The sequence below is a fragment of the Geotrypetes seraphini genome, chromosome 16 (assembly GCF_902459505.1).
Source record: "Geotrypetes seraphini chromosome 16, aGeoSer1.1, whole genome shotgun sequence".
In the NCBI taxonomy this organism is placed as follows: Eukaryota; Metazoa; Chordata; class Amphibia; order Gymnophiona; family Dermophiidae; genus Geotrypetes; species Geotrypetes seraphini.
In genome coordinates, this window is record NC_047099.1 from 43,397,821 (window position 1) to 43,425,484 (window position 27,664).

The 27,664-nt window shown below is 43.0% G+C and overlaps 1 protein-coding gene and 1 long non-coding RNA gene across 5 annotated transcripts; one reads left to right on the forward strand and one right to left on the reverse strand.

Annotated features, from left to right (window-relative positions):
* Positions 1-27,352, reverse strand: ARHGAP30 (Rho GTPase activating protein 30). 4 transcript variants are annotated; one of them, XM_033925548.1, is made up of 12 exons: positions 27,073-27,352; positions 22,377-22,479; positions 19,999-20,143; positions 17,327-17,409; positions 15,769-15,876; positions 12,905-13,026; positions 12,534-12,711; positions 9,708-9,808; positions 9,313-9,390; positions 6,624-7,130; positions 4,992-5,245; positions 1-1,859 (listed from the first exon to the last, which is right to left on the reverse strand). In XM_033925548.1, the coding sequence occupies exons 1-12, from the start codon at positions 27,134-27,136 to the stop codon at positions 195-197; spliced, it is 3,408 nt and encodes a 1,135-aa protein (XP_033781439.1). In that variant the 5' UTR covers positions 27,137-27,352; the 3' UTR covers positions 1-194. The 4 variants fall into 4 exon arrangements, with proteins under 4 accessions (XP_033781439.1, XP_033781437.1, XP_033781438.1 ...); XM_033925546.1 differs by having other exon boundaries at positions 9,708-9,805; positions 26,885-27,352; XM_033925547.1 differs by having other exon boundaries at positions 6,633-7,130; positions 26,885-27,352.
* LOC117350870 lies at positions 6,666-7,326 on the forward strand. Its single transcript, XR_004537295.1, has 2 exons — positions 6,666-6,793; positions 7,030-7,326. It is a non-coding gene; the product is annotated as an uncharacterized LOC117350870 (long non-coding RNA).
* Positions 27,353-27,664: the final 312 nt, after the last annotated feature.

Consider the following 27,664-nt stretch of genomic DNA (forward strand, 5'->3'; position numbering starts at 1 on the left):
TCAGACACTATGTCTTTATTGTGCTTCAGAAAATAATGAAATCTGAATCTAAAATGGTTACGTCATTTCCTCATGAAAACACGGCAAAATATGGTAAGATATCACCCGGCGTTTGGTATGCCCCTTTAAGCCACAAAGGCAAAGTAGTTCTTAAGTTTTCTGACATGATTCAGTCTGCATCTGAACAATATTTGCTACACCAACGACCGCCGCTGTTGGTGGATATTATTCAGCGTGTCTTCCATGTCTGATTTTTGACCTATTTTTGGCATACTGAACCTGTTTATTGTAGGAAGTTGTTGAACACTGGCCAATGAGTCCAGACTTGTATTTTGTTCATATTCCAAAGCCAAGTCACCTGGTGCTTCATGGGAAAAGAGCATCCCTAGAGTTGGGTATTCAAGTGAAGATGGAGAGTTTATACAGCTAAGAGGCCTCCCTGATCTCTGTCCTCCTGGCTTGGATGCAAGTTTGGGAATATGCAGGGATTTATCTGTCTCAGAGAGTCCGTGCGTTTCATGCGAATCACCAGCACAGTAGGTCTGCATCCTTCTAACTGGATGTTGTGATGACTGCCTCTCTTTAGCAAGAGCCACAGCTGTATCAAAAGATATGCTTCCGCCATTGCGCCAATTGGACTGACGCTGTTTCTGGAGGGAGGGTGATGTACTATCAGTAATATCCACACTGCAACTCTTTTCTGACCTGCTGTGCTTGCCACTAGTGCTCAGTCCATTCTCTTTGTTACCTATGGAAGCTGGTCCCACATGAATTTTGCTCTTTAGCGCAGGAGGGAGCTTAGCAAACTGGGGCTTAGGAGGTACAACTGGCACCGATTTCACTTGCTGGATTCTAGCAACAGTGGAAGCTATTTTCATGGAAACACTTCCATCCGGATAAACTCCAGGGTGTGACTTGCTTTCAGGTATTTGGGGAAATCCTGTTGGTTCTAGTTTCCCCAGTTCATGTAGAAAGGTTTCAGCCAGGGCATCGAGTGAACACACATCCTCTGTTTTCATTGGATGGGGCATACCTTTATCATCTGTGAACCATTTCTCTTGGTCTAGAAGTGTAGCTCCTCCTTGGTTCCCTGCCAGATTGCCAAGATCAGCTTCCACAAAAAAATCAGAAGTAGGAGCAGTGGCCTGGTGTTCATCAGATTGGTTAAGGAATGCTGTAGGCTGTTCTGTACAAACATTTTCTTCTTCAGGATGACCTCTTTCTGTATTTTGATTTTCCCTTTGGCTTCCTATAACTGGATCATTTGTGCGTAGCACAACCTTTTCAGGTCCATATTGGCTGGGATATTCTGCCCTGAACTGACACTGTGTTTCCATAGGTAGAGCACCATCTTCCTGTGTTTCCTTGATAACTGGAGGAGAATTAATTGCAGTGTCCTCACCTATGTTCTTTAGTAGGTCTTCAAGCTGGTCAAGACGAGCACGAGGGTCAGCTAGAAGGCATTGTTCCATTTTTGTTGCATCTTCACAAGGCAAAAGCAGATGTATCTCAGTGAGTCCAACATCTGTGGATGGCAAGGGCCCAACAGGATCTGTAGCAGGATCTGTCCCTTCAGACATTCTCCTGAGATGCACATTGGCTGGTTTTTTGGAGATACCTTCCACTGTTGTGGACATGTCCAAAATGTGGTCTTCAGAGAGTTCTTGGGGAATCTGAGCAACCCTGGGTAACGGACTGAGATCATCGTAAGCACTTAGAAACACATCTTCAGAGTTTTCCTCTACCGCTTTGCTGAGTTCCTCAGTGCTGGAGCAGCAAGTGGCCATATAGTACATCTGCTCGCCATCTTCATCAGAGGACAGGTCATCTGGAGGTGGCTCCACTGAGAATTCCTCCATCTGCCAGTTCCGAGTGAAAAAGAAAACAATTTTAGATATGGTTTCAAAAAGATCAGAATGGAATGCAAAACACACAGACAAGAAAACATTTTTCACTTCTGGTTTCATTTCCCTCAGGCCTTTCAGCTGCTGCTTTTCTTTCTCACTTTTGATAAACTACATAACTGTGCTGGATTAGCTACAGAATTCTGTTTATCAGTCTTTCTTTCAAAGGTGGCTGCTACTCTGCATATACAGAGATAAACGTGTTAAAACAGTGAACATTTTGCCTGATATTCAGTGCCACTTAGCTTAAGGTTAACAGATTTCCTCTTTTAAAAAAGAGGATACCTGGCCCCACCCCAGCCTCACCCCCATACGAACCTCACGTCTCCCTCAAACTCGGGGCTGCGTCTGAAGGACCTCCACACATACATGAGCATTGACGTGATGACATCACGTGCACGCGCAATGCATGTGACATCATCACGACATCCACGCATGTGCAGAAGCCCTCCAGGCATGGCCTGGATCTCGAGGCCTCACAAAACCAGGAGAAACTGCTAGGTTTTGGAAATTCCTCCGGCCACCCTCTAAAAATAGGATATACCCTCGCCCAGTATGGAATAAGTAATCACAAACTAAAAATAGAAATATATGGACAAAAGTTAAACTAAACAGCCAAGAAGCCAGACTCTGCATACAAGGCAACACCACAGATGTCCCCTAGTATTGTGCAAAATATAACCCCCCCTTTACAAACCGCTCTAGTGGAGCATTTGTGTGCGCTTGATGTCATTGTGTCACACCAGCGCGTGTGCAGAAGCCATCCCAACGAGCAAACAGGTCGGGGGGGGTTGCGGAATGGAACGTGGTTGAGTGGAACAGGGTGGGCCTGTGGGTGAGGCCATGGATCCAGATTTTTGTTCCCGACAATCTGGTAACCCTAATTAAGATCAAGTACTCAAAGATTGTTGGTGGTTCCTTCTAAATTGCTAGTTTACTTGGAGCAAAACTTTCAGTCAATATTTTGTTATAGGTCCACAATTTTGGAATGCTTTACCTCAAAAACTGAGCAATATTCAGATTACGAAGCAACTTAAAACCTTGCTTTGCCAACAGGCTTTTGTGGTATGCTGAATATATGAGCAATAGTGGGTCTGTTGGGGACTGATGACTATTTCTAAGGACCTGTTTTGTTTCTTTTTATATTACTATTTGTATGTATTGTTTGTTTTGAAGTTTTGATTATGTATATGCAGTCTGTGAACCTAAATAAGGCCCTTTTTTATTAAGCCGCGGTAGAGGTTTCTACCGCAGCCTGGGGCCTGATTCTGCTAGGAATTCCATGAGCATCGGAGCATTTAGCACTTCTGTCTGCGATTGAAACCTCTGCTGTGGCTTAGTAAAAGGGGAGGGCTGGTAGATAAGAAAGTGAGAGTTCTGCTTGTGTTTCACACCTGTATGGTACATACTTCCTAGCAGGTACGTGTTATGTTTGCAGAATAATACTTAGGCTGTCATAAAATCTGTTTTACTCCTTAGGATCTTGCCAGGTAAGTTTCAAATCTATTAATTACATGATATACCATCTATCAATAATGTTTACAATAAAATTAATATATAAAATGAAAGTAACACGAATCGAGATAAAAAAAGGGAAGTAAATGAGGGAATCACGATAGGGTGGGGAGAGCTTCTTAATAAAAGCTTGTCATCCTTGGCTGAAAGTTTCAATGTCATGTATTAAAAGCGTCTCTGAATAGGAAAGTTTTGAGTTTGGATTTGAATATTCTAATCTGAGGTCAAGGGTCGTATCATTCCAAAGTATCATAGACAGTTTCATGGATGGAGGGTATTAATAATAGATTCTGAGTTCTCAATGGGCTGTAAAGGGTCAGGAGTTTATCGATAAAAGCTGATGTGTTTACAAGTCTAGTTTTAAATGTGAGAAGAAGTAATTTGTAAGTTATCCACTGTGGGATAGGCAACCAGTGGGCATACTGGGCTTGATGGACCTGCGGTTTGTCCCTGTAGGGCAACGCATATTATGTGTATAAAAAGTACATTAAGATTGATGTCTAGTTTATAAAATTGCCCCATTACCTTTGCAGGAAATTTTAATAAAGCACTTCTGTGGCCAGCACCTAATACAGGCCAGATAAGTGCTTTTGTTATGTTATGTGCAATCTTATATCTCACCGAATCCTCATTAATTAGAGATCTAAGTGGGTTACAGGCAACATATTGTTACATAGACTTTTGTATAGAGTTAAAAATGTTACCAAGAATTATATGCTACATAATCAAATTGTTATTAAATTATACCTACAGTCTGAGGTAATATACAGTATCATAATAGTAGCTGACCATTAACATTATATTTGTTTTGGGTGACTAGTCTGAGTCTCTTTCGACCCCTGGTAGAGATTTATTAAAAAGCCATGTTTTTAGAAGGTTGTTTCTAACTGGTTAGGTTAGGGGTGGGCCAGGGTCAGAGCATGGACAGAGCACCTACTTGGGTCAGTTAACGTCAATTTTCAGTCTGTTAACTTGCTCAGTAACCACATAAATGCATGAATTTAGGACGGCAAAAAAAGGCTTTCATAATTTATGCATTGAAATTAACCGGGTGCCGGACTGAATATTGGCCAGCATTTGCTTAATTTTCAGATGACTGTTAAAACCTGAATATCAATTCAAGAGGGCCTGGGATGTACACATGGGATCTCTGAGAGAGAAAGAGATAATGGTTACTGCGGATGGACAGATTAGATGGGCCATTATCTGCCGACATGTTTCTATAACGATAAAGCTCTATGACCTCACAGTGCAGATGTAAAGAGCCTTAGCCTATAGGAAGAGGAGATGGAAATGTTAAGAACTTTAGCCAATAGGCAGAGGAGGAGATAGTGGATGCTGTGGATGGGCCACTTGGCTTTTATCTGCTATCATGTTTCTATGAATATTCAGGGTAAATTCATCTTGCAGCTGCGAGCAGCTCAGACACCACTTACTGAAGCGGGCTAAATATTGGGCAGCTTAGTTTTAACCACATTCACTATAATACGAGATCAAGAAATGCATTTGTTTTGTCTTTGTGTCTTGAATAGATGACACCATCTATGCTATAGAAATGTTCACCATCCTTACCTGCATGGTAAATGCATTCATGAACCTACTCCTGATGTCCTCCTCCAGCATGTCACTGCTTGTTAGGAAGTAGCCCATGGGGTCTTCAGCATATTGTGGCATCTTCTCTTCCAGAGTAGTGGGATCATCCATGTCTGCTGGGCCATTACCACACAGCTCGGGCAAGCTGGTCTCCAGGCAACCGTCTTGGTTGTCTAAGAAGGAAAAAGAGTCTTGGACCTCCAAAGAAAGGCTGTCAGGCGCTTCTGTCTTTTCTGCCATAAAGTGAAATAAAAAGAGGTTAAGAATCAGTGGAGGGAAACAGCATTCTCTCTCCTTTGTACCTTCTGGGGAGGTACAACCAAAATGGTGGAGTAGGCGCCATTTCAATGTCATTACTCCTCTCAGTGGAGAAGTAAAGGGGGGGCAAGGGCAGCTGTTCACCCAGGGCGCCAAGTTGGGGGCACTGGTACCCCTCCTCCACCCCCTCTGCCTCTTCCCCCTCCTTCCCGGTACAACAGGAGAGGGGCCTGAGGCTCTGATTGGCTGATGGTGTTTAAGGCCCTTCCCATAGGAGGCCATGGCTCAAGGCATCCGGAAGTGCACGGACGTTGATGCGAAGCATCACGTCGATGACCACGCATGCGCAAAGGCCCTCCAGATGGGCCCTGAGCCACCAGTGGGGGGTTCTGGAAGGGAAGACATGGAGAGAAGAAGAGGCATTGTCATGTCCTGTAGGCAGACAGCCGGCACCAATGCCTCTCCTCCTCCCTGGCATCATGCGGCACACCTGGAATCTGGTCTAGAACTTGGTGTGCATATTTATGTATCATTTGCATACTACTTTTATTACAGAATATTATCACTTACACATGTGGCCTAGTAAGGGGGGTGGGGGATGGTCTGCCCTGATTACCAAGTTGGTGGAGGCGCTGACACCCCTCGTCCTCTCCACTCCCCCACCTCTTCCCATTCCTCCATACCTCTAGTTGAAGAAGTTGTTTGCAGTGGTCTACAGCATGCTCTTTGCGACCCTGTTGGCTCTCCCACTGACATCACATGAATTTATTTAGGTATTCAAGCATTTTTCCCTGTCTGTCCCGGTGGGCTCACAATCTATCTAATGTACCTGTGGCAATGGGGGGATTAAGTGACGTGCCCAGGGTTACAAGGAGTAGCTTGAGTTTGAACCTACAACCTCAGGGTGCAGAGGCTCTAGCTTTAACCACTGCACCACACTCTCCCTAAATACGGCCTTTTTATATTACACAACTACACTCAAAGCAGTTAACATATATACAAGTACTTATTTTATACCTGGGGCAATTGAGAATTAAGTGACTTGCCTAGGATCACAAGGAGCAGCCCTAGGATTCAATCACACAACCTCTGGGTGTAGAGGGAGCAGCTCTACCAGTAGGCCATATGGTTTAGGAATAGGATGGACTGGAGAGGGCTTGTTGGCAACGTGAGGACAGTGCAAGGCAGACTTTTTTGGTCTATTCTCAGAAATGCCAAAGAAAGGCAATGATCAAGTATTTTATATAATGAGTGTGACTGTTGAGCAGACTGGATGGACCATTCAGGTTTTTATCTGCTGTCATTTACTATGTTACTATATGATCACATAAACTATATATCCTCAAAACTCACCAGCATTACCTTCTGTCTTGGCTTTTTCCTGAGGCTCTCTCACTTCATTCTGGTTAGATGAGTCATCTTCTTGTGGCGAGGTGTTCTCCGACTCAGTGTGATCTACGATGGAGTAATTCAGGGCTGGACATTCCAGTCCCCGGGTCAGGCGGGACAGAGTAAGATTGGAGGTAATGTGAAAGGGGACAGTGACCGAAAAGGGCCCAGAGATATGGACCCCGGCACATTTCTCTGCCCGGTTCCGTGCCGCTTTCGGTGAACGGCCCTGCGGGGTCCCCACCAGTGAAGCACGTCCTGGTTTAGGAGTGGTGGGCTCTGATTTGGTGGTGGTCTCTGTCTCAAATTCTGAAAGGTTTTGACTCTCCTCCCCTTTGCTTTTTTCCTGGGGATACTCATCTGACTCCAGAAGGTCCTGGCCATCTTCAGGCTGAGTGCAAGGGCCAATGCTCCCATGCCGGAATGGAACTTGATTGTTCGGGGACCGTTTCTTCATCAGACCGTTGTGATCTGAATTCATAAAGCAAAGAAAAATACAGGGTGGGCCAACGGTATTTATTCATTGTTTCTTTTTATTTTACAGATGTCACAAATAATATTCATGTGAAGTTTTTGTATCAGTTACATCATTTTGCTTTTACTTATCATTCAGTAATGTATTATACCTATTCAATACCTGCACAATAAAAAATAAATAATGAATTAATACTGCATATCTACTTTAGTAGTACTAGAAATCATGTACCAAGCTGGTTACAAAAATACAACATGCAAGAGCCAGTATTTTTTCACTAAGGCTTGAGGTTGGAGAAAGGTGACCCCATGAAGAGTCTGTTGCTCTAGAAGAAGCAAAACAGTCCTTGGGTTCAACAGAGGTTCCTTTACAGTTTGGAAGTGAGGGGTAAAACTGAAGAACAAGTAGGATATGTGGCATTGTAATAGAAGGGATAGGCTTTTACTATTATATTCTAGGTTTCTGTACTTTCTTTGGACACAAAGTGGGAGAAAATATGAGTTCACATGTTAGGCTGATGCATACCTTAATTCTAGTTTTTCTGTGTGTTAGCTTGTGCTTCCACTGATATTTCTTAGACAAGCATGATTCAACTTTTTGGGATAGTCCTCTGGTTTTTGTTTGAGGGGAGTTGTTTTGGCTTTAAGATCTACATATGTTTTTGTGTCAGACAAGAAAATGGCAGAGCCAGTATTTCCCACAAGTACTGGAATGATTTTCCACAATGGAAATAGTCTACAGAATCCAAAAGACCCATATAATGCTGGGATAATTACTGGAATTGCTGATTCCAAAGCATCAAACTGCACTCTTCACAGTGCCAGTGGCTTGTAAATCTGCAGATGGTACGAAAGCTGGAGCTGTGGGGCCTGAGAAACCTCCATTAATATACATGGCCCAAAGTCAGGGAAGCCTCAGACCAGACCAGCCATGGCTTTCTGATTACTCCCTTCCTAACTTTTTGTTATCTTTATAGATGACAGTTGATGGACTATAGATCCACCAATACATTAAGGATGGGTCAAAGTGCAAATTCAAAAAAAAAAACTAGGCTAGCATAAAGGATCTCTCTTACAACCAGGTCCATTGGCAACTCTGTGGTTACAACTTCATAAAAGCAAGGTGTGCAGGGTGGGTTTATGTTCTCTATGCACCGAGATGTCTTCAGAAGCTTGTATCTGCAGGTTAAAATCATTTTCTCTCATGAAGGGTGATCCTATAAAATGATTCAACCCTTGAGTACATAAATGTACAGGAAAAATGGCAATCATGCATATGGATGGATGAATTATGCCACTGAGTTGGCCACTGATTCATGGCAACGTGCACAGTGAGGAATCCACCCTGTGATGTTTCATGGCAGAGAACAGGAGAGTTTACCATTGCCTTCTCCTGTGTGGCTCTGCTATATCACTGCTGCCCAACATAGGGTCTCTCAGCCTACAGCACGTGGTATTCCTAGAGTGTCTTCCATCTAGGTACTAGTCAGGCCTGACCCTGCTTAACTTCCGATGGTAAGAATGGGCTTGCTCATGGCGGCCAGGCCGTAGGTCTAATCCTGCATATAACTAGCAGCAAATCAATTGATTTCTATTCTGTGAGGGTATACAAGTGAACAATGCATAACTACAAGGGAAGGTTCACATGGGAGGGGCAAGGACAGGGCTGCCATTTAGATGTAAAACTCATAGGTGTCGGAACGGGGGAGGCCAAGGCCTCCCCCAGAATTGGCAGTTGACGGTTGGTGCCCACGTGTTTCCTGTTTTGTACTTTATATCTTTGGGGCAGCCGACGCACAGCGTCAACGAGCAGGCCTGCCCCGGAACCCTTCATTCTACTTCTGGGGGCAGGTCTGCTTGTTGATGCTGTGCAGAGGCTGCCCTGAAGATTTAATGTACAATGCCGGGAGGAGGTGGAGTCGGGAGCTGGTGATGATGTGCACCCACAGGTACAGACAGAGCTATAGCTGGTATAACTGCAGATACCTCCTGATATCAGGCTGCAATGGAATCTAAGCACCCGTATGCTATTACAGAAGAAGCTCTCATCATATGGTAGCAAGGTGTTTGAAGAAAGCATCCACTTACAGAATTGCCTCCATAGAATTCGAATGATATAGTGTAAAATTCTTCAAGCTGTGCCAGCAGCATGATGGGTTTACTACGTTAGTTGGCTTACCTTCATTTGTGTAGGGCATAGAACTCAAAGAATCCATGCTTTTAGCAGGCCTCAGATTCATTTTACCAGATTTGCCTTCTGCAAATATAAAATAAGAGAAGCATTATGCAGATCAAATGAATCCATGTGTTTTTGGGTAGGGAACAGTCTATTGGGAAAAAATTGGAACATTGCACAAGACCAATTTGGAAACACAAAGCCTGGAAAGTGTGAGAAAAAATCAGGACTGGCTTAGTCTGTTCTTGATGACAGAAACCTATATTTGTATAGATGATTGACGGATTAATTTGCAACCTTTATGAAAGCAACAGATATAACTTGACATAGATAACTTCTCATATTTTAGCAAGAACTGGATTCAGGAAACCTGGAAGCAGAGCTTAGAGCCCAGTTACCTTTCTCATCCATCTTGGCAGACTTGCGTTTGGAGTCATTGCCAGAGCGCCCCAGGTTGAAGATGGATCTCCATTTCTTAGCTTTTAAGGAGCCCTTTCTTCTGTGAACAACGAAACCAAAGTTTAGAAATCCTTGCCCTGTCAGAATTTCAGCCAGAAATTGACTCCTTTGTTTTATTGCTCTGTGATTCAGGCCTTCCTGCTTAGTATAAAAGCTGCAACATTCTGTGCTCTGATGCCTGCACTGGGTCATCGGCAGTGGCTAAAGATAACCAATAAAAAGACAGAAAAGGCAAGGAAGGTGTCTTTATTTGGAAACGGTTATCCCAACAAGGATCCTTGATTCGGCGTCTAAGAAAACGCCTTCCTCAGAGGACACGTGCAGTCGAGCAGCAGCGTTGAAAATACTATCAAAGGGAAAGTAAAAATGGCACGAACTACTCGGGTGCTTTAAAACAAAGAAAAAAGGGGGGTCACATGATCGCATCGTATAGAGCGCAATGAAAAGATAACCAATAGCAAGTTAGCTTTCCACCTACAATAATGAAAAGGAGAAGTTTTTCTTTTTTCCTCTTTCTGACGCATCTCTTTTCCCTTATCATGTTTGTTTTTACCTTAAGTGTTTTCCTTTTACGAAAATGTATTTTCTCCTCCCTATCCTCTTGATTCTTGTTGATTGTCTGTGAGTTTAGTCTATATTTTATTTTCCTGTTTTTAGTTTTTTGTACATCGCTTAGGAAATGGATAAGCAATTTATCAAATTTTAATGAAAACTTGAAACATGAAAGCTGATGCTGCCAGAAAGTCACAGGACTACATCAGAGGGAGTGCATATAACATCTACAATATTTAGACACACATATCCTTGACCTCGACAGAAAAATATTGGATTATTATGATGGGATGCAGAAAATGCTTTATAAGATTTTTCCCAGATATAGCAATTCTCAAAGCAGTTTACTTGGCTAAATAGTGATCTGTTGAACAAACTAGCCTTATTGAAAATTTCCCTCCTCATCTTGGCTAAGAATACATGTGGGCTTCAAACAAGGGATTTCCAGAGCTATGTTTCAGAGCTTCCAAAAGAGTCTAATCTTTGAGAGGGAGATTTAAGCCACACCCCCAACTCTACCCCACTCTGCCTAGCCACACCCTCAGTTCTGCCCAATCACATCCCCCAAACCCACCCACTTGACGTTTTGTCTCCATCTTGACAGACCTCGGCCACGGTATCAACAAGCTACCTCCTCCTCAGGCAGCAGGTGATATCTTAGCAAAATGTCATTTTCTGTTGCTGCAGGCAGTGGCATAACGAGGAAGTTGGGGCCTGAGGTGAAGGTGCACGGTATTACAGCACCGTGCACCCAGACGCACTCTTCTACAGCACATTCCCCACTTCTGTCCCTGTACCTCATCAGATCTTTGCCAATCGTGAGCAGGCAGTTGTGACCCACTGCTTGCACCGGCTGACTTTCTTTCTGATGTCAACTTCTGATCCTGTGAACAGGAAGTGATGTCATAGGGAAGAATGAGGCTGGCGCGAGCAGTGTATCGAACAGCCTTCTCCACAGCCTTTAAAATTTTGAAGAGGGAGTAGGGGGGAGTGCTTTTCAGAGAACCTTCCCATCCCCTTGCCCACATCCTTCCAGCATAGCAACAAGAAGTTGCATCATAGGAGGCGGGACATAGCCAAAGGAAGGTCCCAAATGCAGCCAGAAGCCATTTGTTTGAATCACTGCAGCTGTTGCTCATCAGTGAAGGCACGAGATGCTGGAAGAAGCAGGTTTGGGGAGGGGTAGACAGAGGCAGCAGGAGAGATACTATCTAGTTTGGAAGAGGGACTCGAGCTACTGAACTCATCTAGTGGGCAGAGACGGAGAAGGAGAGATGTTAGATCCACTGAGGGAAGGGAGGAAAAATGCTGCATCTGTCAAGTGAGACTCAAGAAATGCTGAACTCATCAGAGAGAGGGAGAGATTTAAAATTCATCATCAGAGAAAGGGGGGAGGAAGAGTTGCCAAATCTGCCATTTGGGAGCAAGAAGGAGACTGACATGCTGGATATGCCCAAGGAGGGGACAGAGAGAGGGAGAGATTATAGACCCAGGTGTGCCAATTTATAAAACTTAAATTGGTTTAGTATTGAGGGGATGGAAAGAGATTTGGATTTATCTCATACCTTTCTCAGAAATTCAGGGTGAGTTACACTCAGATACAGTAGGTACCAGGTGTCTGGATTTACCCGGACACGTCCTCTTTTTCGAGGACTATCCTTGTGCCCGGACCGTTTACTGGATTGCAGGGAGTTTGTCTGGGTTTTGGACTCACTCTGTACAGTCCAGCCCCCACCCCAAAGTCGGGTCTGGCTCTCGTGAGTCTCCCCTGTCCCTAGTACCTTCTCTGGTACTGCAATTTAAAAACTTTGAGGCAGCTTTAGCAATGAGATGCTTCTGACTTCGACCTGTCCTGGAAGCCTTCAATCTGCAGCACTTTCTATTCCCGCTTAGGCAGGACACTTCAGAGTGAAGACTTCCAGGGCAAGCCAATGGCAGAAGATCATGTTAACATTGCCCGCGCCGGAGAAGGTACTAGGGACAGGAGAGACTCATGAGAGCAAGACCCGGCTCCAGGGTGGGCCGGTTGGGGGGCTGGACAGAGAGAGGCTGTGTAGCGGTTTAGAAGGAGACTAGCAGGAGGCCGGGGCAGGGTACCATGGATGGGACAGGGGGTGGGGCATGGGTTGTGGCAGGGTCAGATATCCTCTTTTTTGACTTAGAAAATATAGTAATCCTAACCCAAATAAAGAGGAAGTAATAGCAGACATTACTTGTGATCAGCAATGTCAATGATGGTGTGGTAAGGACGGATCTGAGGAGGGCCATCTCCTTGGTTCAGTATGCTTGGCACATTGATGGACAAGCTACGGAAGTAGATGTCATCTTGGCCAATAGTCAGTGGCATGCCAGTCATGTGGAGAGATCTTCTGTAACTCTCATTTTCACTTCCTGCACCAAGAAAAAAAAGGCATTGTTTAACAGCAGACAAGAGGTGAGGCCCCATTCCCAATGTCATTGCTCAAGTCCCTGGTATGAGTTGGAAGACATTTTGGCAGAGTGACAGATAACTATTTCCAAGCCTTTCTGCCTCATCTGCTCCCCTCTTCCCTATACAATTCACATTTTGGAAAAAAGCACCTACCAAGAGGAGCGTTTTGGAAAAGCTGCTGCACGTGAGTGAGGATAAACTCCACCACAATGGACTGTACACGAACCTCCATGAACGCAGCTGTGCCATTAAATCCTGCCTCAATGTCCTTAGATCTAAGGAGGAGATCAAAGAGAGAGGAAGGCAAGAAAGGAGGGAGGAGCCAAGAGAATGTTGAGAAGGGGAAGGAGGAAAGGAAGGGAGGGGGATAGATGAGAAAAGGATAAAAGGAAGAGAAGATAGATGATATTAAAGGGAGGGAAGCAGAATAGAGAAGGAAGTGGAGGAGTAAGTGGGTAGAGGGATAGTTAAAAGGGAAGAAAGAGAAAATAAGGGATAAATAGGTAGAGAGGTAGATGAAACAGCGGAATGGAGAGAGATGAGAGAGTACAAAGAAAGACGGAAAAAGGAGTGAAAGGTAGAAGGAATGATGAGCATGACAGGAAGAAGAACAGGAAAGAGAGAGGGGAGGGAAAAGAAGAGATGAAGCAGAAAGTAAAAAACAGAAGAAAGAGGAGATGAGAGAAGATAAATAGAGAGATGGAAGACAGAAAAAAATAGTAAAAATTCACAAATTAAGCTTATATCTATTCTACTTCTCCATAACTCTTTTCAAGGACACAATTTTTCTTATGTATCATACACTCCTCCATTTTGTATAAATTGATCCTGTTTTGAGTGAACAGCAACACCATAGCTGGGTAGAAATTATACACCCTTTTTTAATATCCAGAACTGATTCTTGTAATGTGATATACTGCAGTGTTTCTAAAACTTCCCTTCAGAGGCTTCAAACCGTTCGGAATTCAGCAGCGCGATTGATCAGTAAGGCTAGGAAATTTGATCAGGCTTCTCCATTGCTCTGGCTCCTGGTACAGTTTCATCAAATCTTTAAAGTTCTCTGTATTACTCACAAAACCTTGTACTCTGTCTCCTCTCCATACCTCATAAGAATAGCAATACTGGGTCAGACCAGTGGTTCATCTTGCCCAGGATCATGTTTCCACAATGGCCAATCCAGTTCACAAGTACCTGGCAAAAACCCAAATAGTAGCAACATTCCATGCTACCAATCCAGGGCAAACAGTGGCTTCCCCTATGTCTGTCTTAATAGCAGACTATGGACTTTTCCTTTTTTACAGCTAGCTAAGTTAACCGCTGTAACCACATCCTCTGGCAGTGTGCTCCAGAGTTTATCTATTCATGAGGTATTCCCTAGTCTGTCATTTTTGATGGAGTAAAAAATTGATTCATTTGTACCCATTCTATACCACTTAGGATTTTGTTGACTACAGTCATCTCTAACCTGTTTAGTCTTTCCTCAGATGAGAAGCATTGATTCCCTATTCTCCCTGTCCTTCCTTATGTTCACAAGCTGATGAACTCCTGACTATTCCCCATCCTTTAAGAATTTATCTTGAATTGAATTAAAGTTATGATTTTGATAGCTTGACTCCTTAACTATGAAATGCCTTCTCCAGCTGCATCTTCATTATCCAGGTTTAAATCTGATCTTACAGGCAAATTTTATAGAGTTTGTCTAAAGTTAGACACCTAACTTAATTGGTTAATAGACTTAATTGGTGCCAATAACTGACAATTAGCACCTCGTAATTAACTGAAGTTTCACTCAATTGGATGTTAAGAACTTAACTTGGTAGGCGTCTATCAGTTCAAAGTAGGCGCTTAGACCAAAGCACCTATCGCAAAGTAAACGTGGATAGGGAGCAGATCATGGGCGAGTTTTGGACTTACTAGGTGCACCTAAAGTTAGGATGACCAGTGATGCCTAGGTGGTGCTAAGTGTGATTGTATAAAGTGCGTCTAACTTTTATACAATTGTGCTTAACGTCGCACTAGTCAGTGCCTAATTTTTAAGCACCATATTTAGAATCAGGCCCTTAGGCCTGGATTCTATAAATGGCATTGTTGTCAGGGGCTACCTATTGCATGTCGAACACGCAACGACGCTGGGTTTAGAATCATACTTTCAGGAAAGATAGGTGCCGGAAACGTAGGCTAGGCTTTATGGCGCCTAATGCCACTTCTGGCATTAGCCACGCCTACAGTGGCATAGACGTCGTAAAGCACCTCGGTAGGCGCGATTCCAGCAACATTTTTTAAGGCGCTTTGAAATTTGTTTTAAAAGTTCTTTTAAACAGTGTTTTGCACTTAATGTAGGCGAAGGGCCTTAATGCCTAACAGCTTCCCCTCACTAGTGAGAATGACTACATGCCTGAGAATGTTGTCACCATGTTTTGAGTTCTATTTTCTTTTTTTCCCCAATCCCCCCGTCTCTTTTTATTCTGAGTTGTAAATTGATTTAAACTGCTTTAATGCACTTTGAAGGGCAGTATATAAAGTACTTCTGTATAATAAACATAATAAGCAAATAGCCATTGGCAGTGGTGTAGTAAGGGGCAGTGGCACCCCCCCCCCCCCGCGCCCCCCGTGCTACGCTCGTGCTCTCCTTTCCTCTCCCCAGTACCTCTAAATCTTCTGCAGCATGCTCCTCACGCCAGCTTTAGATTTCCCTCTGATGTCATTTCCTGGCCCCATGACCCGGAAGTGATTCAGAGGGGAACCAGGCTGGCACGAGCAGCAGGCAGAAGTTGCTCGCACTAGCAAAAATCTACAGAGGTATGGGGTGGAGGAAAGGGATGGTGTGGCAGGGCGGAGAGGTGCCGGCACCCCACTGACATGGTGTCTGGGGCGGTCCACCTCCACCCCCTCCTTACTACACCTCTGGCCATTGGTGTCAACACATGGGTGCTGTGACCTTCTGATCGATCTCCTACCACTCCTTCATTTCCCTTCCCCTCTAAAGTCACAGTGATGACAGACTACAGGGGTCCTACCGCAGGAGGTTAGGTGCCCAGACGATGGCCAGGTTCCTCGCATGCATGTTGGTCTTCGAGCAGAAGGAAGCCATATGAATCAAATGCTTCATTAGAAATTCCAACGTTCTGGAAGAGAAAAAGAAATTAAAATTAGGAGACGTGACATGAAGAGGCAGCAGCCCAGAAAATGCCATAAAAGCAGAGCTCCTCAGCAAGATCCCTTTAAAAATCCTCTCCAGAAGCTGCCAGAGAGAAGCCTAAAGAACTGTAGGAACATCATATCAAAAGAAAAAAGTCAACCTAAACAGCAATGCTGGCAAAATCTAAGGCCCAACACCTCTTACACATTCCATCACTATGCCAGTTTAGCATGCATCGATCATCAATTTTTTTCCGTTACAGCTTCCCCACTTTGCAATGCTATGCCTGCAGATTTACGAGAAGATTCATCTTTGGAATGATTTAAAACAAAATTTAAAACATTTTTATTTAAAGACGCTTTTGAGCTTTAATTCGACACACTTTCACTTTTTTTTTTCTTCTCTTATGATTAACACTTACAGAAGGGTCCCATCCAATTGTTCTTCCCTTCATTGTTTCTCTTTTCTATAGGCTATGTGGTGTACCAATATGTCAGTATGTCTTATTGTTCATGCCCTCCAGATTTTACTTTTTAATGTAAATTTACTTGTACTCTGCTTAGAAATTCAATAAGCAGAATATCAAATTTTTAATAAAACTTGAAACTTAAGGCAACAACTGGAGAGAAAAAAGTAAAGCCCATGACTACAAGAGGGCTGAGAAGCTGCTTAAATGAGAGCGATAAGGTTTTGATACTTTAAGAATAAGGATGCATTGTTTTGTGGTGCTAAAATTCAAATATTTCCAGATGTAGTCAGCGCTACTCAGCTCAAAAGAAAGGCTTCTTTAGCCTTGAAATCTAGAGCTCTGGGGTCTGGAGCCACTTTTATTTTTTTTTAATTCCTCTGAAAATGTTTGATAACATTTCAAAATAAAGATTATATTTTGGAGATCCAATTCAATTAGACCAATGCCTTAAATCACATGGGAAATGACTTCTTTTTGCTTTTCTTGAGGATTTCTGTAGGAGGAACTTATCATAGAAAACACCTATTAAGTAAGGATAGATCTTATCCTTTTATTTCCCTGGTTTTTCTTGTAATATTGATGTACTTCCCTCCCAATGATGAGGGCTTGATGGGTTTCTGTTGTTACCCAAATTATGGACACTTTAGGATTATCTCTATTGTTTTCTTGGAATCCCATATCTTGTATATTTGTTGGATACATTTATTAAAATTCTAAATTAAAAAAAAGAAGGCTGAGAAGCCAAAGCACCTTGGGAGCAATTCTATAAAGGGGTACTTAGATGATGGCATTTTCAAATTGCAAAACAGTACAAGTCTAGCAAATTGTTTAATAAAAACTGGATGATTAAAAAATTTTTGAATCAGTTGTTTTTCATTGCACTTCCTTCCTCAGTGAAATCATTTCCCTTTTCCTGTAGACTCTAGATTTAGAGTTGATAGGGGTGTGGCTGTTTTTCTCCTAGTACCTGTAGTGTGGCTGGGGAAGCTCCTTCAGCACCTCCTTGATCTTCACTAATCGTTCTTCCTCCAACTGTATCGCCACTGCATCCTGCTCAAGAGGTTGGGGTGGGGGATGGTTCAGAAAAAGAGCAAATGTCTATATTAGGTCTTCAACTCTTCTTGTCTGTGTTAACACTGTATTGCTAAATGATTCTCGGGAGAGGGACAAAGGATTACCCCACCCAACCTTTTGGGGAGAAAGGGGAGCACCGTGGCACTTTACTCCTTCTCCTTTTTGGACTTCCAGCAGTTAGACCTCAGCCTTCATTCAAAAATACCACTATTTTTTAAACACCACCTTCAATATTTAGATGGGGAGCCATGCATCAGAGATGCTTATGGAACCTTGCAATCATGGACCTGAAATCTGACCTCAATCCTGTTCATTCTGTATCAGAAGAAAACCATGAGATAACAGAGTCCTGAAACCCAAGTGAGGACAGTGTATCTATGAGAAGGTGGTGGTCTAGTGTCAAAAGCAACGGATAGATCAAGGAGGATGAGAATTGAGTAGAAGCCTTTGGATATGGCCAGGAATAGGACATGGGAGACTCTAGCAAAATGCAGTTTCTGTAGAATGAAGAGGGCGAAAGCCTGATTTATAAATTTACAAGTTATTCCACACTTTTCTTGACTCTTTTCGTTTCAATGAGGCAAGTGCATCTAGTAAATAAGCACAAGTGAAATGAACAGTGTCAAGAAAAGTGTGGAATAACTTGTAAGTTTCATGGTTCCACGTCATTCTCTTCTCAGAACTTTTCAGTGGCCCCTCATATTGTGATGTCATAATGTCTCATTCCACTAATGCCTAAGAGACAGCTTCATCAGTGATGTCACAATGGCTTGATTTCCCTATACAGTAGATTCTCTGTTAACCAGAATTCTCAAGCAACCAGAAAAAAAAATCAAAGATATAAACTCTCTTTCCCTTCTTTTAAGGGTATTAAATTTATAGGAAAACTTAGTCAATCTTTTGCCATCAAGCTGGTAGAGATGTAGAATGGACTTCCTGACACCATTAGACTGATAGGCCAGCTACAACAATTTCATAAAGCCTTGGAAACTCTGCTGTTTACACAAAATTTAAATGGCTTAACTATAGTATCAAAAAATTGACGATAATCCAACTTTTTTTCTTTTATGCTCTCTTATGTACTCTAGTTTTAATTACATGTGAACCAAGTCGAGCTCTGTTGGGAGATGACCCGGTATATAAATTGAAGACTAGATTAGATTAGATTATAAAATCGGATGTATCTGTGTGTGTGTATGTATATATGTTCCAGCATAACTCTGAAACTCATGGACAGATTTCAACCAAACTTGGTATACATATCACTTACTATCTGGGGAAAAATACTGTGGAGGGTGGGAAGGGGGTGACATGTTTTATACAGATTTATATAGATGAAGCTGCTTTGACCAATTGTGTGAAGCTTGGGAAATGATGTCACGAGTTGGGCTGTTATTACTGTAACAATGCCTCCAAGGAAATGTAAGGCAATTGGCCAAGTGCAATCAAAGGCTAAAAAAATGAAAACCAGCGTACACAAGAAAATCCCGAGAGGAATACAAGACTTGTGATGCTGTGCGACAGAGCTGCTACATCTAGAGTTTCAGAAACAGTCCAGCAGCATGGGGCCTGACTACAGGATATGAAAGAGAGAGCTGCTACATCTAGAGCTTCAGAGACAGTACAGCAGCGTGAGGCCAATTTTATTCCTTTTCCTGTCTAATAGAAGATTAGAATAAATAACCTGGCAACACCGGGTAATCAGATAGTACTTTAAATAAAAATTAAAATCAATTTCTGGCAGAAATTTAAGTGTAAACTTGGCACGTCACACCTGCGTGTGCCCACGCTTTGCCTACTACATGTCCGGTATTTTGGACCAGTTTATGGTATAGCATAGTATGGGGTATAGTATTAGTTAGGCCTATTTTTAATATTAACTTTCAAGCAACCAGAAATGACATTTATCTGGCATCTATCAATCCTCATGGGCGCTGGTTAACTGAGAGTCTACTGTACTTGTGCTCATTTACTAGATGCACTTGCCTCATTGAAACGAAAAGAGTCAAGAAAAGTGTGGAATAACTTGTAATTTTCATGACTCCACATCATTCTCTTCTTGGAGCACGCACGGATGTGTGTGACATCATCTGCACATGCTAAAATGCCTCCAGATGCAACCGGAACTCGTCGGGGCTTTCCGAAACCCAGACAAACTGCCAGGTTTTGGAAAGTCCGTCCAGAACCCTGGACAGTCCTGTAAAAGGAGGACATGTCTGGGTTTTCTCGGACGTCTGGTAACCCTACAGTAGGATATTCCTGTGGCGTGCAGGTGTCTAATTTAGGAGACCTGTCACTGAATTACCTCCATGTTGTGTGATGTCTGGTGCTTCCTCCCTCTACTACCCTGTTCTTTAAGTGAATGGCATTGCAGAGCACGTCTACCAGATCATTGTGCTGGCCTCTTTGCTCCTGTCCAGAGCAACTCTAGACAGAATGTATGGGGGGGAGGCTCTTCCTCTGCAGAAAAACAGAGATTTCACCTCTCTCTATTATACCAGCAACCTTAATCCTGTTTGTACTAGCTAGTGAAAGCATAGTAAAGTGAGGCCTAGTTGTACTCACTGCAAACTTGTCGTAGAGCTGGAAGGTGAGGAGAGGGTTAGGGAGCTCTCTGAAGTAGGCCTTGCAGGTAGAGCTCACACAGTGGATGTCCTGCAGGTACATTTTCTTATTCAAGTCAGGGTTGCGCTCTATGTCAAATTCTTGCCTACAGTCCAAGAACAGAAATCATATATGCTTAATTCTGCACTCATGGCTCTGGAGTTGAGATATGGGTAGTAAGACTAACATAAGAATAGTCTTACTGGGTCAGACCAATGGTCCATCAAGCCAGTAGCCTGCTCTCACAGTGGCTAATCCAGGTCACTAGTACCTGACCAAAACCCAAGGAGAAGCAATATTCCAGAATCCCAAACAGTAACAAAAGATTCTAGAACCCCAAAGAATATCAAGATTCCCTGCAGGATCTCAAAGAATACAAGATTCCGGAACCCCAAAGAGTAGCAACATTCCATGCTACTGATCCAGGGCAAGCAGTGGCTTCCCCCATGTCTTTCTCAATAACAGACTTTTCCTCCAGGAAATTGTCCAAACCCTTCTTAGAACCAGCTATGCTATCCGCTCTTACCACAACCTCTGGCAATGCATTCCAGAGCTTAACTATTCTCTGAGTGTAAAAATATTTCCTCCTATTGGTTTTAAAAGTATTTCCCTGTAACTTCATCAGCAAAAAATGTAACTAAAATAAAAAATGTTCTTGCTGCCTTCTCAAGATATATTAGAGCAGAGACTATGGGTGCATCTGATTGCACTGGCCCATTGGAACCCAAACGTTGATGGCATCTGTATGCCGATCTTAACTGGTCTACGTTCGTTTAAACCTTGCCATAAACAGTAGCTTTACTGATATTAATACCAAAACACTTCTCTAAGCAGCTCGATCATGGGTTTTCACTAATGACCAGCTGTCTGAGAATAGGTGAGCTATAAGCCAAGGCTTGTGTAACCCATTTGTGGCACATTCATTTGTACTCTGGCTAGCTTGTGCAAATCTGGAGTACTGTGTCCAGTACTGGTCGCCGTACCTCAAGAAGGACATGGCAGTACTTGAGGGCGTTCAGAGAAGAGCGGCTAAACTGATAAAAAGTATGGAAAACTTTTCATACGCTGACAGGTTGGAAATACTGGGGCTATTCTCCCTGGAAAAGCGGAGACTTAGAGGAGACATGATAGAAACCTTCAAAATCCTGAAGGGCATAGAGAAGGTAGACAGGGACAGATTCTTCAGACTGTGGGGAACCACAAGTACAAGGGGGCACTCAGAGAAATTGAAAGGGGACAGGTTTAGAACAAACGCTAGGAAGTTCTTTTTTACCCAGAGGGTGGTGGACACATGGAACGCGCTTCCGGAGGTTGTGATAGGCCAGAGCATGATACAGGGGTTCAAGGAAGGTTTAGATAGGTTCCTAAAGGATAAGGGGATTGAGGGGTACAGATAGAAGTAGAGATAGGTTATAGGAATAGTCAGGGACCACTTCACAGGTCATAGACCTGATGGGCCGCCACGGGAGCGGACCGCTGGGCGCGATGGACCTCTGGTCTGACCCAGTGGAGGCAACTTCTTAAGTTCTTATGATGTATTGCCCTTCCTGCCAACATGATAGGGTGGTGTACGTGAAAATAATCTTTAGGAAAAGGATAATATAAAAATGTGCATTGCACATGTGGATTTCATGTATGACAGAGATGTACATGTCTTTGACGGCCATCACATTGGGTTTAACAGTCCTTAAACTGCACAAGCTTTGCCTGGCCCTTGTGACATGGGGCTTGTTAGTAATTGCCCAGTGTTAATCAGGTTTTCTAGTCCGCCTTTACCTATTCAGTTCAAAGTTGGATTACATTACAAGAGGTTGGGTCAGTTACCCAGGAAGTTTAACATGGACATTCAGTAGAATTGCGAGTACCAGGTATTAATACAGTTAGGTCATAGTTTCAAATACATACCTACAAATTTAAGTAGGTCACCTATGGCTCATCGTTATGTCTTAGGAATGATTTAGCCAGACCCCCGTCCTACCTTCACCATTCAGTGTCTGACATTAAGCGAGGCACCTGGGGCTCTGGTTGAGGACCTAGTGTGTCTGCCCAGCAGTTTCCCTAGAACAATGTTAATCAGCAGATTGATTTTGCCTAATTCCACAATGCAGATTAGTAACACAACTGGGACTGGGACTCATAGGAATGCCTGACAATCTTCAGTTCCTAAAAAGAAGGCTAAGGACACATTTTCTACTGAAACAAAAATGTAGAATTACTGTAAACTTCTGCCCTTAAATCCTTAGGCTGGAAAATGTACCAGGGAAATGTTTGGCTCTGCTTTCTCCTTCCTCCCTGCAGACATACAAAATGAAAGAAATTCCAGCGAGACAGGGTCTGACCTTAGCTTTTGGGTGTTGGAGGAGATTCCAGACAACCTGTAGATCCCGTCCACTATCCCATGTTGTTCCACAAACTCAGTGCAGCTCTTTAATACCTGAGGAACTGAATAGGAAGATGCAGGTTATAAATGCATTCAGGAAGGGACTTTTGGAGATTCAAAAACTGAGAGGAAAGCAAAGGTATCGTTGGTGGAAAAAAAATAGGTCAGTATTCAGAGCAACGTATGTGTTTAGTATCAATGGCTAAATGTGTATGACCTTATGAGTAGGTTTTCAGTGACATTACACAACAGTAGTTCAAACCTCAAGGTCTCTTGGGGAGGAGAGAAGGGCAGCTCCACAGAGTGTGCCCTGAGAAGGGTCAATCCATCACACCACTTTACAAAAAGATCTCATTGCTGTACATAATATGAGAGGAAAGAGAAGAGCAGCTGATCCCTTCCTGTGCAGAAGGAGGAAGAGGTTTAGGTTGGGTGGAGCACACTTCATACTCATCTCACTTAACGACCAAGATTACAGGAAAGCAACAAGCAGAAGTGCAAGCCATGGAAAGAAAAAGTTAAGTTTAATGTATAAGAGGAACGCAAGCAAACAGAAAACAGAATGGTTTCTTGTAACTGGCTTTGCAGTATATAACCTAAGGTGGACAATCAAAGCCAAGAAAATAAAGAATTTGTTAATTAAGGAAAGCTAAAATAGAAGCAATGTGGTTTTATATTTAATTATGGTGTCAATGTTATCGTCATTAATGATATTGTTATAGGTCTAGAAGAAAGGTTTGCCTTTTTGTGGGTGACAACCAAGATCTGCAACAGAGTGGACATTCCTGAAGGAGTGGATATTGTGAAACGTGGTCTATAAAAATTAGAAACCAGGGCTAATGTTTGGCAGTTAAGCTTTCATGCAGAGTGATGCATTTGGGATGCAGAAATTCAAAGCAGATGTATGCAGTTTTGATGAGGCTGATATGCATGAACCAAGAAAGAGACCTCAAGCTGGTAGCATATGAGGATCTCAAGATGATGAAACAATGCGATTAGGTGGCAGCCAAAGCCAGAGAGATGCTGGGCTGCATAGAGAGAGGCATAACTAGCAGAATAGAGGTGATAATGCCCCTGAACAGAGTGTTGGAGTGGTCTTATGGTTAGAGCAACCAGCTAAAAGGGTTAAGTAACTTGCCCAAATTCACAAGGAGTTGCAGTGGAATATGAATTTGGGTAGGGTTGCCAGATTTGTTTGTGCAAAAAAACAGGACACCTAGCCCTGCTCCTTTCTGCCTCCAGCCCCACCCTGTTCTTCCTCTAGCTCCGCCCCCCCCCAACCTCATCTATTCTTCCCCAAGTCCAGGCTGCATCTGTAGAGCCATTGAGCATGTGCGGATGCGACACAATGACATCAAACTGCTGGGTTTTGGAAATCCGTCCAGTCACCCAGACAGTCCTCTAAAAGGAGGACAGGTCTGGATGTTCCCAGACATCTGGTAACTCTAAATTTGGGCAAGTTACTTAACCCTCCATTACCTTAGGTACAAACTTAGACCATGAGCCCTCTTGAGACAGAAATATCCTTACTGTGCCTGAATGCACACTGTTTTGATTGTACAGATGGTACAGGCAGTCCCCTGGTTAAGAACGAGTTATGTTTTTAAAGCGGTTCTTAAGTTGAATTTGTACGTAACTTAGAATTTGTAGATTTTTAAGATTCTTGCTGCTTACCTCTGCTCCCAGCTGACAAAAGAGCCAACTGTTCCTACTGGTGTTCCCTCTAAGGCAGTGGTTCCCAACCTTGTCCTGGAGGACCATCAGGCCAGTCGGGATTTCAGGACAGCCCTAATGAATATGCATGGAGCAAATTTGCATGCCTGGCACTTCCATTCTATGCAGATCTCTCTTATGCATATTCATTAGGGCTATCCTGAAAACCCGACTGGCCTGATGGTCCTCCAGGACAGAGTTGGGAACCACTGCTCTAAGAGATCCCAGGCTTTCTTGAATTCAGACACAGTCTCTGTCTCCAACACCTCTTTTAGGAGACTGTTCCACGCATCTACCACCCTCTTATATAGGGGCATCAATACCTCCTTTTTCCTACTAGCTATACCTCTCCCTATGCACCCTAGCATCCTTCTAGCTTTCGCTGTCACCTTTTCAACCTGTTCGGCCACCTTAAGATCATCACATACAAATCGCACCCAAGTCCTGCTCTTCTGTTGTGCACATAAATTCTTCACCCCCTAAACTGTACCATTCTCTAAGGTTTTTGCAGTCCACATGCATGACCTTGCATTTCTTAGCATTAAATTTTTGTTGCCAAATTTCAGACCATTCTTCAAGCTTCACTAGATCCTTTCTCATGTTATCCACACCATCAGGGGTATTGCAGATTTTGGTATCATCCACAAAGAGGCAAATTTTACCTGACAGTCCTTCAGCAATATCGCTTATAAAAATGTTAAAAAGTTCCCTGGCTGATGTTTTATGCTTATAGGATGTGGTATTTACAATTTCCTGCAGCAAAAATTATTCTAATAGGGTTCACTGCCTGAAAGGAGAGGATTTAGGGGTTTGTTGGCTTTCTTAAATATGCTTGCTATTCAGTATAGCTCTAATATGTAATAATGATTTGTATGCATGCATCCTTGTACCAAAGGGCTTGTGCATTGTGTGCTTTGGGCAGCAGAACACTTTGGGAGTGGGCAAAAAACCCAGCTTCAGCCCCTGCTTCTTAAGCGCTGAAGCTGTGTAGAAGAAAAAGTTGGCAGGCAATAGGGCCAGTGGTCCATCCCAGTTTAATACCCATGACAAGGGAGCAAATGAGACTAGGGGCTTTTGAAAGAGGTTTTATGTTTCTGTTGCATGCAGACACCTTTTCCTAAGCTTTCTGCTTTGCAAACTGTATATTTTATTTTTTCGCTTTCTTAGAATTTCTGTACTCTGTATTTCCTCTGACTATCTGCATATTGTAACTCGCTGAATGTCCAGCTCTCTTGAATGTAAACCGCATAGACGTCGCAAGATTGTGGCGGTATAGAAGAATAAAGTAGAGACCTAGAACAATTGCTTTCGCCCACTACTTATGGAGAATTTAGGAAATGTCTAAAAACACACTTGTTCCTAAAGCATCTAGACAACTGATCCTCTTTTCTCTCTCCCTTCTATAGCGATTAACTTGTCCTTTTGATCATTCTCTCCTCAACAATTAATTTCCTGTCCTATTAATTCTCTTTCTTCCTCCCCTCTTAAAGTCAATTCAATTTGTTACCTTTGCTTAATCTTCTGTAAACTGCATAGAACTTCACGGTATTGCGGTATATAAGCTGTTATTATTATTATTAAAGTTATTATTATTATTCTGAGCAAGGTTATGCCAAATGATGGGCCCTCAGAGGAGTGGGTGTTCATTTTATTTCAATGCATTTGGCATGAAGGTGGTAGTGCAGGTGTGGGCAAGGCCTGCAACCCAGTTGAGTTTTCAAGATTTCCACTATGAATATGCACAAGATTATTTGTATACAATGGAAGCAATACGGGCAAATCAATCTCGTGCATATTCATAGTGGAAATCTTTAAAACCTGACTGTGTTGTGGTCCTTGAGGATCACCGTGTATTAGAAGACCGACTGTCACTCGTGTTTTACCTTTTTCTAGTAAAGGGGTTCTCAGTCCAGTCCTTGGGACACACCCAAGCCTGTCAGGTTGTCAGGATACCCGCAATGAATAATCATGCAATGGAGGCTGAGATGCAATCTTGGCTCATATATATTGTGGATATCTTGAACACCAGACTGGCTGGGTTTGTCCAGAGGCTCAAGTATGAGCAGTGAAGGCCTTTGTGGTAAAGGGGTGACTTCCTGCAGAGTTTCTTAAGCCACTCCTGGATAGCCCATCACCAGTCTTCTTTTCAATATAGATACAATGAATATGTACAAGAGAAATTTGAATGGGCCGCCTCCATTGAATGCAAACTTTTTTCATCTTTATTCATTGTGAAGCTCTTGAAAACTTGATGGGCTGTGGGGTAATCCAGGATCAGCTTGAGAAACACTGGCCTAGTGATTGCTAAAGTAAGCTGAGCATGAAGGAAACAAGGGTTCGAATCCTACTTTTATTATTAAAACTGCTTGTCATTTTGCCTTCATTGCATCACGTACCAACTTAATGCTATAATGCCACATCAGCAATATGGAGTCTTTTTTAACTTGTTTCTTTCTCATTGTAGTACACTTTAAGGATGTTTACAGGAAAGGGAGTAATTCAATTCTGAATCCAAATCCAAATCTTCTACCTTAATGAATCATCGATATCCTGAGATTTCAGTTAAGTTCTCAGTGTAATGACCAAGGAGAGGTCTACAGCAAAGTTTGTTTTAATCATAACAAAACCAAGCTAGTCCTTGGATTCCGTGGTACAAGGGCTGCTGATGTGACAGGCCCTACTGCTTCTCTCAGATAAAGGGGAGGCCCTCAAAGGCTGAGCTTGCTCTTTCACCACGAAGAGAAACTGCCTTACCTTCCTGTCCAGAGAACTGCAGGTGCTCCACCAGGTCACAGCCAAAGACCTGATCCTTAGATGCCCCTTTCCGCTTTACCTTCTGCCGGGCTTTCATAGCAAGCGACATGGGGGAAGCCACCGAGAACCTGAGCTGCTGCTGCTGCAGCTCTTCCTCACCCAGGAAGACGAGCCCTGGTCCCACTTACCCAGTAGTAGAGGAAGCATGGACTGGGGGCAGCAGGCTCTGGAGAAACCAGCAGCAGGAGACATAAACAGCAAATTAGCGACTGAAAGATCCACATCCACCCTGGTATGATAGCTCGCAGCACTGAGAGACACCAATGTCTCTTAAATTCACTATTGCTTCATCACACGCTTCATGGTATCAGTGCTAAATTGTTTGTCTCAGATCTGGGAACGACGGTCATCTTTTATTTAAATGTCTACAGCTGAGAAAAATGAATACAAAGCCTTCTCCCTCTCAATTTTTTTCTCATCTGTCACCAGGCGCTAATGCAAGCCCTGGTATGAAGTTTTGTAAAAGGAAGTGGTACAGTGGAGGAAGTTGATGTGTTGTGGGACTTAGAGCTCTGGAACTAAGGTCTGACGTTAAAATTGAAAAAAAAAAAAAAAAAGTTGCATTGCTGATTTATTCCTCCAACTCTCAGAGCACACAGGAAGTGAGGCCTGCTGCTTGCAAACCCACTTCCTGTTTCAAGCATCTTTGAAACCACAAAAGGGCAGAATAGGCACAGAAAACAATTTTAGAGTACAAAAAAGGATTCTTTGATAATTATG